Source organism: Malurus melanocephalus, unplaced genomic scaffold (assembly GCF_030028575.1).
Source record: "Malurus melanocephalus ecotype Western Australia unplaced genomic scaffold, MMel_1.1 scaffold_128, whole genome shotgun sequence".
NCBI lineage: Eukaryota > Metazoa > Chordata > Aves > Passeriformes > Maluridae > Malurus > Malurus melanocephalus.
Genome location: NW_026623360.1, coordinates 1761334 through 1776755, shown reverse-complemented (window position 1 = coordinate 1776755; position 15422 = coordinate 1761334). Strand labels below are relative to the sequence as shown.

The following is a 15422-nucleotide window of genomic DNA, read 5'->3' as shown; positions in this document are numbered from 1 at the left end:
ACATTCAGCTTTCCAGAGCTGAAGTGACTCCCAAAACACTGAACAGGAGGCTGGAAACTATTGCTTTATCCTTTATCTTTGACAAATGTAGCCACCTTTGTAGTAAATGGTCTTTCTGCAGGGGGACAAGTTGAGGAATTCCTTACCACCCCAGTCAATGTTTTGTTTTGTTTTTTTTTTTTTTTTTTGTAAGGGACAAAATGATAGAATGGGCTTTAGATCTAGATCATGTGTAACCTTCCAAAAAATATAATCTTGATGTAAGAGTATTATTTATCTGTGCTCCATATTCACCTGAAGACAAGTGAACAGTTTTCATTCCTTGCACAACATATTTTTGAGTTTATAGGTTATATATGCATTAGTACATATTTCTGTATTATTTCTACATTATATTCACATATAATTATGAATACCCATTATATATATTAAAATTGCTACATATGTAATGATACATATATCTCTTTTAGTGCATAATAGATATAAATACATATATTGTAATGTCATGTATCATTTTGCTAATTACATGATTTTGTAAGAAGTTGTGAAATCTTCCCGGGAAGAGTTTGGGATGTAAAGGAGATYCTGCAAAGAAAAGTGTTGTTGAAATATTTACTATTATTCCATCCATCTGAATATACTCTATGTGCTTGAAAAAGTGCCCTAGAAATAYTTACCTTTAAAATATTTTATTAGAAATATTTGTAGAAGCCAAGTCTCTCTCATGTCAGTTGTGCAGAATGCAGATGAAGAAAAAAATGGCAAGATTTCATTTGGGTTTCTTTAATCCTATCCTCCYGTCTCTTGCCTTATCTTTACACAAATGATACTATAGTGATTTCATTTTTGCTTTGAACTTGTTCAAATCCTTCTCATGAAACAGTAATGAAAAGCCATCTTTTCAATTAAACTTATTTATATTTGTGCAAAGTGTCTCCTTTTGGAGATTATTTTAAGTCTTCTTACTGGAGACCTAAAAACTTTGCCATATCTTTGTGAGAAGTTTCACTTGGTGGAGATGGTGAATGTTTGATTAAATACTGAATTTTCCTTTGACCAGGAAGGGAAAAAACATTTTCTTGCCATTGTCTGGTCTTCAGTTCTACCATTTTCCTATGTTTCCCATGTTATAAACAAGTACTTTTTATCCCGAGAGAGAGACTTTAGAGACAGTGAGACAAGTTTTTCTAGCTGTAGCATGCTAAGGCACCCAAAGACCTCATAAAGTATGTAGGAAAAAAAAGCCCTGCAAGTTTCCTATTCTTCTGCCAGCTCAGGTTTTCTTTGTGTTTGCTGATACCCTGCTGTTGTGAGTGTGTTTTGAGATTCCAGAGTGCGCTGAGGTGTGGCAGGGTGGCTGTACCATYCCCCCTGCCCAGCTGAAGGTGTGTGAGGATGTGATGTTGTCTTTTACTGCCTCTGCAGTAGCACCATAGCTCTGGGGCTCAGGACACCTAAATTACTCAAGGTTTATTAGCTCTCACCAAGGCACCAAGAAATAGGAAAGCAGTGGTGAAGGCTCAAAGGTAGAAAATACATTTCTCTCCTCTGCCTCCTACAAGGTATTGTCTGCCCTGAGGGTCACCTTCATCTGCCAAGGGACATCATGTGACAACAGCTCCCTGAAAACCACCCTTTTCTTTTGCTTTGCTTTACTGTTTAAGGAATTGCTATTTCAAGATAAAGCAAAATTAAAAGCAGGTTGTAGTGTTGATTGTGTTTCGTTTTATTCCCCTTTGTGTAATGTCAGGTGCYGAGTCTATACTGGCAGAGAGTCACACTTGATTTTGCCAAGTGCCAAGAGCAGCAGTGACACACCTGTTCTGGGCTGGCTTGCAGAATTTGGGTTTTTTAAATAATCCATATCTGTATGTGAGAAGGTAACAGAGACTATTAGAAAGAGTTTCAGTGAGCTCAGCTTTCTCTTGGTAGCTCTGCAATGTGAAAAGCCAACTTAGATTGCAGTTCTTCTTTCATGTGTTCACCAGAAAGCCTTCACACAATCACAAGTTGGTCACAACCAGCATGGAATGAATGTCAGCCAGTCTTTTTTATTCTCTTCTTGGTCCCATGGGAATTGCTGACATTTTCTGGCAGTTTTGGAATCTGTTTCCTTTCCCTACTTGCATAGTAGTTTTTCTGTTAATTAAACTTGGTCCATTCATTGTCCTAAAACCACAACACCTTTGCAGAACTGCAAATCTTTGTTCTTACTGCTGACAGAATGAAGTTATATTTCTGGTAGATGCCCRTTTCTAAATCTCAAGACAAAAACCCTCCATGTGGTTTTCTGGCTGCCACTCAGAGCAGGAACATCTTGTCAGAGATCAGACTGCGAGTCTGCCTGCTGAAGATGCTCACCCTAAGCATGTTTTASATCCAAACTGAAAAGACATGTAATTGCTAAACAAACTTGAATTTGTTTATTTTATAATATACCAGCAGCTGTTTTCTTGTACTACATCCAAGATTTCTCCAGACAACCTACTTAAAAGAGTAGAATTCTGTTTCCTTACATCARTTTGCCTGCTTTATTTGTTTTCCCTTCAACCTCTATTAGGGTGAGTTGTAGTCACTGAAACAACTATTTTTTCCTAAASCTTTAGGCAGAACCAAGCAACATATTTCAGGAATGAGGATGGAAAGAAAATGTTGTGTTCATTCCGTTAACAATATAAAAACTTCAGATTTTTACATAGTTGATTACATACACAGTGTGAGGTTTCTCACTAAGTTTCAAAGGTCTATCCCTAGATGGATGCTTTGTACCTGTGGCRTTGTGGTCAGCTGAGGAAGGGCACCTGCCTCAGTCAATCAGTTTCATCCTTCACTTTCTTGCTGAAGAGAGAAATTCTTGATCTGGGTTTTGATCATCAAGAAAGGATCGAAGATGTTTTGAGAAGAAAACATCTTACTTCTCTCACTGGGAGCAGAGTTCACCCAGACATTCTTCACATCCCAGAATCAGGCTCTGTTTAGGGAGCCAGAAATGTCCAGAAGATCTAATGCAACTGTGCAGCATAAAGKTCAGATCCCGTCTGTTGGAAAACAATCTTTTGGCTTTAATGATCCTAAGATCTGACCAAATGTATTTGTTGACTCTAATTGGGTTGCTTAGCCAAATGCTGATTTTCATACTTCTTGAGATATACACAAGATCCTGGAGTTAGAAGGCAAAAGCAGGGACCCTCACAGGTAWAGACGGGGAGCCGCTTTCCACAAGAAAAATGTTAGCAGTCTGGTTTTATATGACAAAAAACTTACATGCATAATGTAACATTTGGCTTAAAATTGTCATCTCACATTTTCACTAACATCATGTTCCTGTCTCCAAGAGAAACTTAATGTCTTTYGGTTGGCTTCAATTTCTCACAGAGTAAGAACTCTGTGAGAGGAGTTGTCTTTGTCAGTTTTCTAAATCGTGTGGTCATTGACCAGTATTTTATTGTAGCTCTGTAGTTTCTTACACAATTTTCAAAAAGAAAACAGAACAAAAAAGAAATTCCTACAATGTTAATAGTTTACAATACAAGTAAACTTGTTTCCTCTTATATTCTTTCCTCTCTCTGCTGCYGAAATTATATTCTCCTTTTCCTACCACCAGGCAAGGACAGAATGACCATAAGTGGCWATTAGGTCATGGAAAGACATTATATTTCATACAATATTCTCCTTCTTTCTTTATGGCTATTATGATTACAATATATTTGGTATTGTTGTATTTTGCTATGATATRCAATGCACACTGATACCCTTGAACCCTGTCAACTGATCCTGATCCCTACCATTCCTTAAATTAGCAGCTCTCTAAGAGAGAGAGGTCCTGAAAGTCGTGGCTATCACCAGGAGCGATTTCATATCAGAATGTGGATCCCCTACCCAAGCAGAAATAATCATCCTCTGTAACTAAGACTGACCACAACAGGGGAGAAACTGACCACAACTGCTTGTCATTTGTGTTATAAAGTTTTATTCTTTACTTTACATATGAGATATAAAGAGTGTGTAGAACAGTTCACAAATAATTAAACTCTTTGCCTTATCCAAGTCCAGCAATTCAATTACTCGTATGTAACTTACATTTATTGCCTTCTGGAAGTTATTGGAACAGAATCATACTAATTATTTGGGATGTATGAATTTCCTAAGTCATATCTACAACTTTTAAATTTTTTTTTTATTAAATACTTTTTTGTATCTTATATATGATGCAACTTAATAAGAGATTTTATTGTATACCTTGTGTTAAAATTAACCTATCAACAAAAAAGAGAATCTGATTATGTAGTTTTCAGGATTGAGTGTGAGTGATGCAAATGCTACTGTTCATGTCAGTGTGCATGTTTGGTTTAAGTTCAAGATTTCCTGTGTTTTCTTAGCACATTCAAGCAYATGTAGTCTGACAGTATTCTAAAAGTTGTCAGTACAATTTAAAGTAGTCTTCTKCAGATCAGGTTTGGAATCACATGTTTATTTGAAAGTAATAAAAATAACAACAATATAAATGCAGTGTAAGTGAAATGGYAACATAGAGGATAATCTAAGCATATATCATGAACCATGTGGTAAAATAATTGCTAGCAGTCTTAATTAAGATGAGAACAGACAGTGTTAATGAGAAATGAAGGCTGTTCCATGCTTTAGTTGTCACAGTCACCCTGATTTAAGCACTTTCAGGGCCATTGAGCTGAAAACATTTTTAGAGCATAATACAATGGAGAGGCCATTATATCAGACTGAACATTTTGCAGAACAGCACTATTAAGAGATTTGTGATAACTAGTGGCAGACTGGATTAATGTAGTAGACTCACATCCAAATCTCTCCTAGGCCAGGAACAAAAATGAGTGTAGATTGTGGGTATACATAACAGTGGCTGTCACTCTCCCATGAACAATCTTTTGTAACTTAGAAAAAAATACAGAAAGGTGATAGAAGAGAGTTTCTCAAGTCATATCTAAAATGCTGAGAGAGGATTTAGTTTAATTAGATTAGTGTTTTCCTTTCTTAAGTGACATTTCTCTTCCTGTTTGTGTTTTCCGTTGGATTTTGTTTGGCTGTCTGTAAGGTGAATTTGCTGAGAATGTGTCTGTATTTCAGAGGTTTATTTTACTGTCTGCCAGCACTGCTGAAGAGACATGYACCCATTCTTGTGCTGGCTTTAGAGATTACCTTGAGTAGCAGCATATGAAATAAAGACACTGCTTTTATTAACAATTAATATGGAAAACCTGGAACCTTTTAATATTGGACATTATAAAGTAAGTTGGTTTTTTTGTTGTTTTTTTGTTTTGTTTGGTTTGGTTTTGTTTTGTTTTTTTTGTTTGTTTGTTTGTTTTTTGTGGGATACAGACTTCTTTTTAATCAACACTTAGTCTTTCCTTTAATTCGGGAGCCATAGTTTTTGACTTGAGCTGGAGTTGCATCAGTTCTAGAATCTGGGACACACTGAGCACTGCAAAWATCAAGAGAAGCAGCTGGGAGCAACCTCTTGTGTTCCAAACCAGAGTGAGGGAGATGTGCACGCAATGGGAGGGGCAGGTCACAAAACTGTTTACCAAAAGATGTAATTCTGTAAATAGTCTGTAAATACTTTCGGGTTGAGGCTGGGATGGAAGATCCATTGTCTGACACTTTGCCCAGGCCATGCAATACACTGAAGTAAAATTGCTGTGGGCATAATTCTGTAGTGACTTGGGAKAGGCCTTGAATAGTTCCATGGGTGTTTTCCCTCTCTGTCCTATTTCTGCACTACATTAGTCGGCTCAAGGAAAGGGCACTGTGAGAGGTACAGGGCACCTCTTGGTGCTGGGACCCATCTGCTGAGTTGATAAAAAGGCTGATGCTGATAAAGAGAAAAAATCTTCAAACACATAAATAAGCAGAATCCCATTATCATGCTTTTGTTATTTGAATAAGTGGTTTTCCACAGTTTTCTGCAAATAAAGCTGTTTGGCCTTGATTGTGGTAGTGGGGCTGGAGAGCACTGCCCGCCTTCCCCTTCCGTCACCCATTGTGCTGGGGCTGAACACCACGAGAGGCTTAAGAAACATCCCCCTTTAACATTAGGGAAAGGTTTCCCCTGCCATTTTCACTCTGCACCCCTTATGGAAAAAGCATGTGCACATTCAGTGGCTGCTAAAGATTAATTAAAATATTGCAAAGCTTTCTTTCTCAGGGGGGTAGTTGTGAGGAGAAATGGTAACTCAAATATCTCACTGCTTCTGTAGCAGCCCACTGTGCAGTCACCAGAGCAGTTCCTTCATTACCAGCAGTGCACTTCATCTTSTTCCCATATAGTAAAATAAGTGTGAGGTGGTTTATGTATTTCTAGTTCATTTTAAAGTTTGTACGACATCCTGCTGAAGAGAATACTGAACAAAGTTATTTTAGGAGTATTTTTCTCTCCTATTTATGTGCATTTGCATAGAAACTAAGATTAGTACTAGAAAGGTATTTGTCATATTTTTGTATTTTAATGTTACTGATGTGCTGTATCACTAAAGATTCAGTATTGTCTGAAGAGTTTTTAGTGATTAAAACTTTTTGCAAATTAACACAAATTTGGGTTAGATTGCACTTTTTAGCAAGGTAAAATATTTATTTGTTGCATTCTTATTTCAATAATTTTTTTCAGGCTAAAATGGTTTGGTTTATGATTTTTTGGTAATTTAATTTTTAGATTTTGAAAAACACTAAAATAAAWATGGCAATTTTTGTTGTTTATGAGTTCCTGYTCTTGACTGAAAAATAATGGTATTTGATTTCAACAGAAAAAAACTTACATTTTCTAAAATAATGCTTTTGCGGCTCAGAAGATTTCTATGGTGTTGTCCTGCTAAAYGTAGAACTGAAATAGTTTTTATACAAATCTGATTAATGCAATAGCTATAAAAATTAATACAGTAACTAAAATATTGTGGTCTTACACGAAAATACCAGGATCACATTTKTTTCTAAAGGCAACAATTTTGATCTTTGATTTCTCCCAATTTTTTAGCAGTGCACAATTTCTGTCTTCCCAAGTGATCTTAATAACAGCAGATACTCAGTATCKGCAAGTAAACACTGAAAAATCACTTGCTTGATTACACTTGTGGGCCATTAAATATCTGCTTTCATCTCTGTAATTCCTCTCTTCTCAGAGCCTCGGCAGTGGGACTCAATCAGCCATGTGTTATCTTTCCCAGATCCCTTTCGGAGCATAGCACAGTGCACAGGAATGCAGTTTGTCAAACACATTGTGTCTGAAATCCTTTGTTGGGAGAAGTGGAGAGAAAGAGATTATAAAATGCCTCAAAAYCTTCAATAAAGCCATTCCCAGGTTTCTTGTATCTGTTCAACCAAACAAAGCATTCATACCTCACTTTGATGTATAGGATGGTATATTATAGTGTATAGTGTGTATTGTMTCTCACAACAGCATCTGTTGTCCAGGCTGCAGTTTACAAAGAATAACTTATTTGGTCATAGTAACTTACTATTCTTTGGCGAGTTTTTAGGCTCAAGGACAGCACAGAGGGGAATTTAGGAGAAATAAATATATCTGTTCCCTATAATGTTGGTTTTCATAGGTAGTAAGATTTAAGATCCTGGTATGTTTTGTAGGAAAGGTGAATAAAAATACCCAATCAAGCTGTTGATGTGTGTTTTTCATTACTCTCCTGACGCAAATCTTTCAGAGGTAAAGCTGAGCAGTGTGAATAACTTCTTGAGACTGTTTACTTCTGTAACCCTGAGACAATCTTCCTGTAGTGTTTCCTCCTCAAAATTCTATACACAAAAACTGTTTACTTACAATACAYTATCACTGTAGGTTTAAGTTGAACATTTTACACTGGGTTAATTTTGAGAAATTAGCCTAGAATCGGTAGGAGCAGATACATTGTAAAGTGCCAAATAAGTTGCAGAGTCCACCCTGATGTTGCTTACTGTGTTTTGGGCAACACATGCAGTTTTCAGCATTGGAAGCAGAGTTACAATGTGAATTCTCTGCCAGTGCACTCTGAGAAAATTTGTCTCTCCTTTACAGGTCAGACATCCAAGGGGAAGTCTGGGAARGCTTTGTAATGCAAATCTAGCTAGCCTTCCTTCACACAAGGAATGTTAGATGCTGACCCATAAGAACTGAGTTCAAGATTTCTGTGAATATGTGGGATTTGAATTAACATGGTAATAAAAGGCTGTAAGATTCAGTATCTAAAGGATTCAGTATCTAAATCACTTACATGGTTTGGAAAGCTAAAATTATCTCTGATAATAATCTCTCTGATTAAAAGAAAGCTSGTTGATGCTTTTCCTTGGCATAAACATTAACAGGAATCCCGTGGCACTTGGATGTTTGTTGAACAGCTGGTGTGTTTTGTTTCATAGAGTCAAAGAGAAAAGTGGTGGTAGGTTTATTGGAGATATGCTGTGTTTATGGTGGATGACAGAGAATTGAGATGTATAACAAACAGCAAAGCAACAGATCTAAGCAAAAATGCCTAGTTATTATATTTGGGTGATTTTTTGTGTAAGGAAGTATAAAGCACATTAACAGGCAAATTAAAATGCACCAGTAATAGCCCATTGAATTTAAACAAGAAAAAAATAACAGTGAAATCAACTTGTTCAACTCTGTGGGACAGACAACTTCCTATTCTTTAATTCCATGATATTTTAATGAAAAATTAGAATAGAGATACAGAATAGAGAAATACCAAATGTCTACATGAAACAGASACACACAGTAGAATTCGTATTTGCCCCGGAGGATGTTTGTCTTTTATCACTCTGTTTTGTTGACTGTATATTTCTTTTCAGCTCTATTCTTTTGTCTTGTGGAACACAGTCCAGATGAAAAATAAGAGCTTCAGATAAAATTGTTGGAGGACTAGATAGACATGACTATTTTACAATTTTATTTCAATACTAATATTTTCTATCTTTCTTCCTTTTTCTACAGAGGGTATGAACTGTATGAACAAAGATCATGGGTGTGCACACATCTGCCGGGAGACACCCAAAGGTGGGGTTGCCTGTGAATGTAGACCTGGCTTTGAACTTGCCAAAAACCAGAAGGACTGCAAATGTAGGTAGATGAAGATTCAATTTCAAATGCCCCAAAATGTCTTGTTTTTTAATTGTTCTCATGTTACAGAAAAAAATAACTTTGTTTTGGCCAAAGGTGATTTTTAATTTTAGTAATGACGGGTTTTTGCTGTAGAAGGTGCATTTGGGAATGGATAAGAGGGATTGGATAATTGAATGTTGGCAGTGGCTCAGTTATCAAAATGATGACAACTTTTCTACTTCCCTATGAGTGCAGAAAAAAAAGGATCAGTTTAATCCAGACTTTCCTTGTAAAGCAATACAAGTAAAGCATAGTGAAATCTGGCTTGCAATATTTTGAAGGTCCACAAACGTGGATGCATTGATAAGTCTACTAATGAATTTAATGATACACCCACTAGAGCTATCAAATTAAGAGAGYGAGTTCCTCTTTTTTAAAATACCAAAATTATTGCTCTATTCTTGATTCCACTGCACACAGTCTAGATTTATTATTTGGAAAACATGCAGCTGCAGCATATATACTATTCTTCAGAGAAAAGCCTAGAGTGGTATATTCTTGAAGCTGGAATCCTAAAGATACAGATACTCGTTACCCAAAAAAAATTAGAAATTGTTCTGTACAGGTTCAAAAAATTGCCCTCAGCATTGTCATCTGAAAGCTTCARAATTGAATCTTTCTGATGGCGTCAGTGAGACTTAGATCTGCGTCCAATAGCTTGCATTCCTACTTGATAGCTTTGAGAGAGACAGAAAAAAAGGAGTTCAGTAAAAGAACATGGACTGTTTGCTGCTTTGCATAGAGCCAGTATTTTTGAGACAGTCTTTCTTACACTTCAGTTCTTTTCTTCCTGAGGCTTCACTGTGTAAACACATATAGATGATATTAGTTCCCAAGTACAAAGTCAAAAGAATCACTTTTGGTTATCATAAAGAAATGCCACAGAATATTGTACAGCCAGATTGCTGCTCAATATTAAGAGACTACAYGGGGCCAAAGGCAAAAGCACAGAGCAAAATGCCTTTATGGTATTTTTCATTTTTAATGTTTATTAGAAGTGAACATTGCRTGCTGTTAATTGGCGTGCAACATCAGCTACATTGGTGAAGTGTAGGAGGATGTTTATTTTTGTTATTATTTGTTTCCTCAAATTTTTATAGTCTTTGGGAATTTCARTATCATTTTCCATAGTGAGATGGTGGCAGGAGGATCAGAGCCTTTTCTGGAACGTTATTTCTAAATGCCTCGAGGTTTAATAGAGTAAAAACTTCAATTCTGTGCCCTCTGGTGTTCATATTGTAGTTGGAAGTATAATGAACTTTTGGCGACAGACCTCTAAATAGGTACACTGAGTTTTCCAAGGCTGCATAGCTTAGTTCAGAGTACACCAGCCTCTAAACCAACAGCAAATCCTGCAAGTATGTTCCATAAATAAGTCTTATTTATAATAACTACTTCTAGTGCTTCCAAATGCAAAGTATAAAGGTGTAGCCAGATAGGACAATAATTGTGAGATTACAGCAGGGTATTTATAGAAATCTAATTCTGAAACCAAATCTCAGCTTTTAAGAAAAACTTTTRCACAGCTAACCATTTCAGTGGAATTGGCTTAAATCTTGAGCTGCAGTTTTGCAACTRTTCAGTGCAGCTATATTGAAGAGCTGGAAAAGAAACCCTTCCCCCTTGCCAGCCTGGACTGGGTCTGTAGCCCCGTATAACAGGGACTGGTAAGGTCTGATATACCCTTGTACAGTGTACCACTAGTGAAACACTGTATCCCTCTTAATTATGCTGATTTATCATGGTCCTTCAGGGGTCCATGCCTTTCAGGATTTGTCAGAGCTTGCTACTCTGTTTTTTTACATGACAGGGAATTTAATGCACCTAGTACTTCTCTAGGTTAATTTTTATCAGCCATTTTGCAATTCAGTCAGACAACTGGGAGAGGTTTTCAAATGCATTGGCCCAAGGCCTCTAGTAACGATGCATGTGCTCCTCAGTGGAATATGTTAAAATAAGTTGGAAAGCAGAAAAACTTGGAGGGAGACTTCCTGCTTTTTATGCATGCATCACGAGATTGTCATTACATGCTAATGACATAATCTCATGCCATTTTATCATTTACTATCCCATGCTRATAAAAAAGTCACTCTTGCTTCATTCAGTGAAGTCCATGATGGTGAGTGTTCATTAAATAGGCTTGTGTTCAGTAGCTTCCTCTCCATAATTTAGTGTCATGCCTTTCCAGCTGCACAGTATTTAAGCCCTATTGTGAACATAAAATTTTTTATCTCCTCATGGATTTTTCCATGATACTCATTACTGTAATAACAAAGTGCTTTACAGGCATTTGTAATGTATTTTCAAAACATTCTTTTCAAGCTAAAACGTACTGSTTTGCCTATCTTACAAAAGAGAAATTATTATAAAGATATTAATGTCAAAGTCATTTAGTAATGATAGGTGATTGACAAGAGCCACACAGAACCCAGCTAAGCATGGGTATGATCCCAGCCCAACTCCTTTTGGCTCCAGCTKTAGCTGCAAACACCATAGAGAAAGGAATATAATATCAGTTACCTATAATAGAACAGATTCAAATGACTTGCCAAGCTCTAAGTATGAATTCCACAACGAAGGCAGAAATAGATTAGAGGTTTTAGGGCTCTTTTCACTGAACAAGACCATTCTTTCTTGACAGTCCATTTCTGATTTGCTGTTTACTCTGCAGCAGATGAGAAAAGCTTCCCAGCTGTTTCCACAGCCCTGACTTTCCCCAGCTTCACTATGCACTAAATGAGACAGGAGTGTTTTCTGCATTTGTCATTAAGGACAGTTATCATGATAGTATAGGTCTATGTACAAGAAGTCTGGTATTTTGTAACTTTTGAGAGTTTAAGATTGCAGCCTTAATGGTTTCTGAGTGTAAATTTTAAGCATGCAATTTCTAGTTGCCCAACATGCTAAGAAAACACTGGAGTGCTGAGACTGAAAGGGACCTCAAGAGGCCATTTAGAAATACACCAAGCTGAATCATACAGATCCATACATGATCCCTCAGATGAGCTGCATCCTTCAGATTCAAAGCACCAGTAAAATTCAGCTTCTGGGACTTTACTGATACTTCTGTAAACTACTTCAGTGACCTCCCAAGCCAAGAAGAAGATTATGCTTTGTCAGTAATTTTCATAAATACTTGCTGGCAACAGAAAGACTTCAGAGCAGTGAATTTGGTTCCAGATTATGTTGAAAAAATGGGAATTTACCTTCTCTTTCTTCTGTATCTATGGAAAAGACCCTGCTCATGAGCATTATTGCATTACATTTTTCCCCCAAATATGTACAAACCAAGATATTTTGTGTTCATCTCTTTCTGAGCTGGAAGTTTAAAAAATAAGAGGAAACCTTAATCAGATACGCGTATTTGCAAGTYGCAACCTAAAAGAGTATAAAGAAGTAAAAGCTGAATCTTTTAATGAAAAATGCTGCATAACCTACAGCTGTTTCTATCTGCCTCCTTGGATARTAATGATTGAAGTGAGCAGGAAGACTAGTGCAAAGTAATTCTAAAAATCCTGTCTGGTACATTTGCAATAAAATCCCAACATGCCTATGCCAAATTGCAGCTTTTCAGCTTCTGCTGACAGTGTCCTCATGCAACTATTTGCTAACAGTACGAAGATCTCCAGAATGTTAAAAATATAAAACCATACCAGAATAAATCATATAAGCAATGTTGCATTCACAGCTTCATCATATAAAAAAGGGGTGCCCATATATTTCTGTATATTATATATTTGATGGCCAATTTAGTTAAGAAACAGTGCAGATTTTAAGTTATCTGGAATTACAGTATGCTCATTTGAGAAGTCCATTCTACAAAAACGAAAGATCTGTCTTGTGACAAATTCTGTAGCATCTGAGCCATAGTATATATTTCAGTCCACATGGGGACAAAATCAAGACAATATTGTCTTGGGCAATTTTTTAAGTTACCAGGTACTAAATGCTAGATTAAATAATTAAGTTTTCAATTATTTTCAAGTGCTTCTTATCATGGGCATATAATATGGATAAACCAGAAAAAGGATTCTGTGAAACTTCAGAGAAGCTGATTTAGGCTCTAGAATAAGACTGAATTCTGGTATTTTTTGTCTTCTGGGGAGTTTAGCATGGAATATCAGTATCATTATTTAGTGGACTATGTGCATTAAAATCCTTTTTGTTCTTTAAGATGTCATTTCTCTTTCAGACAGTTGTTTCTCATTTTTCATCATCCAAATGTCATTTCTAGACTAGTCTATATATTTTTCTGGATGTTAGCACTGCTAATGTACCAAGCTGTGTCTCAGGATTGTTTGGCTCAGCCCAGTCAAACTGAATAGATGCTGCTGGTTAAAGTGTGGGCAGGTGAGCACATTATGCCATTCTGCCAGCCCATAGATCAAGGGGGCCAACATCAGACCCAGAGCATCCTAGTCAGTGAAAAGAATTAATCTGGTTTGAAGGCACTTTGAAGGCCCAGTGTCAAGCCTAAAGCTCTTCATTCACATGGAAGAGTGTTGGGAGAACAGACTGGTGACTTGGCTGTCCATGCTGGCCGTATCACACAGAGGGTGTGTCATTTTAGAGCTTCTCTGCTGTTGTACAGGGTATTTCTCCCACTAAGGGAAAGAGCCCAGCATTTTTATTGCACTTAAGACATATGCAAATACTGAAGCACTGTCATAAGATGCTGTTATTGTGGTTTTAAATCTGTCATGTGAGGATAAGTATGTATGAGTTCTGACAGATATGTACATATTTTCCTTTGGTTAAAAAGGAAAATTGTAACATGATTTATAATATTGTAACATGATTTATAATATTTTAAGGTGATCTGTCAGAATTTACCTGTTTGCCTCTTTAATGTCGCAGAATGTGAATGAGCACAGAATTGTTTGCATAGCTGCAGAGTCCAAACTTATCAGAAAGAGTTTTTAAAAGAACACTCAGTGAATTCTCAATAATATTGCTTTAATTCTTTCTGACAAAAATGGAGTAGATCTGGATGTCCTTTTGCTTTTAAATAATTATGATTTTCTTCCTGTAAGCAAGAGAAACTTCCCACTGTGTCACTGCCRCAGAATGAGGGCTGGAAGAAAATTGAAATGACATCTTTTACAACTGGATTTTGTACCAATTTCACCTTGTAGAGCTGTCAAGCTTCAGAATTTTGGCTCAAGTGGCTTAAAATAAATTAATATATTGTACTCTAGACAGAAATTCAGATCCTTTAAAAATGTGATTTACTAATGTTCCTAGGAGACAGGAAGAGGAACTGACCTACATGTGTATTAATGGACTGGGTAGAACAGGAACCAGTAACTTTATTATGCAGAGAAACTGTAAAAGTGTGTGATTCTGCAGGATTTACTAAAAATACCATCAGTCTGGTGCGATTTTTTCATAGACAAATATAGTAAGGAAAAGTTCCTCATATTACGTGGGTCAAAGCAAGCATGTTAAGATATTTCCATCTCTGCCAGCAGAGGCTTTCAGCAAGGAATGCCAAAAATAACCACTGCAGTCACATTTTTTAAATACACACTTTGTTGATGATTGCACTTTAAAGTCTTCAATAAAAATACTGTTGGMTAGAAATGTATTTAAACATCTGGCATAAACAACACCTTTAAGTTAATTTGTGATGGCACTGCAATCCAATGAGGACAGAAAGTCCACATAGTCCTAGAGGCATATGGGGTCAAGTAATAAGCATGTCTTCATTGGAGAGGTCGGAGCTTTAAGAATAAAAGATTGACATAAATTTTTGTTTGTTTTGCATCAGAACTAAAAGCCAAAATGTTATGGTTTAGTGAAAGGAAAGAAATTATGTTTCCATTTGATGCAAAGCACAATGATTTGCTTCAGGTATTTTTTCTCACAAATGAATTATTAGTTAAGCTGTTAAAGTGGAGAAGGAGAAAGAATGCCTGACATTGGCCATTGCCTAGGGGGTTTTGTACTGTAATTCCTTGGAAGTTTAGGATTCCTATGATTTGAGGTATATTCCCTCCTCTCTCTGGTTGGACTGAACCCACAATTTCCATTTTTGAGTCTAGTGCACAAACTGTCAGGCTCCAAAAAGGGAACATGGGTCAGGCTGGTCTCCCCATCTTTCTCACTGACATTCTTTCCAACTGGATAGAACAGCAATATTCCTGGAAAGTGGAGTGGGAATCCAGGCAGGCTCTCTTCTCAGAGATTGTTCTTACCACTAGGCATGAAGGCTGTTCCCTCTCTATCTCTGAAAAGCAGAATTTTATTCCAAGTRTATAATGGGAACCACTAAGAATGCTTGCACCTGTACCTGGCCTCAGGTCTG

General features: G+C 36.8%; 1 protein-coding gene across 4 annotated transcripts in view; it reads left to right on the top strand.

Moving 5' to 3' along the window:
- SCUBE1 (signal peptide, CUB domain and EGF like domain containing 1) overlaps positions 1-15422 on the top strand; it is a 188750-nt gene that overhangs the window by 84515 nt on the left and 88813 nt on the right. For all 4 annotated transcript variants that reach the window (XM_057370558.1, XM_057370561.1, XM_057370560.1 and 1 more), the window contains exon 5: positions 8948-9073. In XM_057370558.1, the coding sequence (XP_057226541.1) occupies positions 8948-9073 (126 nt within the window). The remainder of the gene's footprint in view (positions 1-8947; positions 9074-15422) is intronic.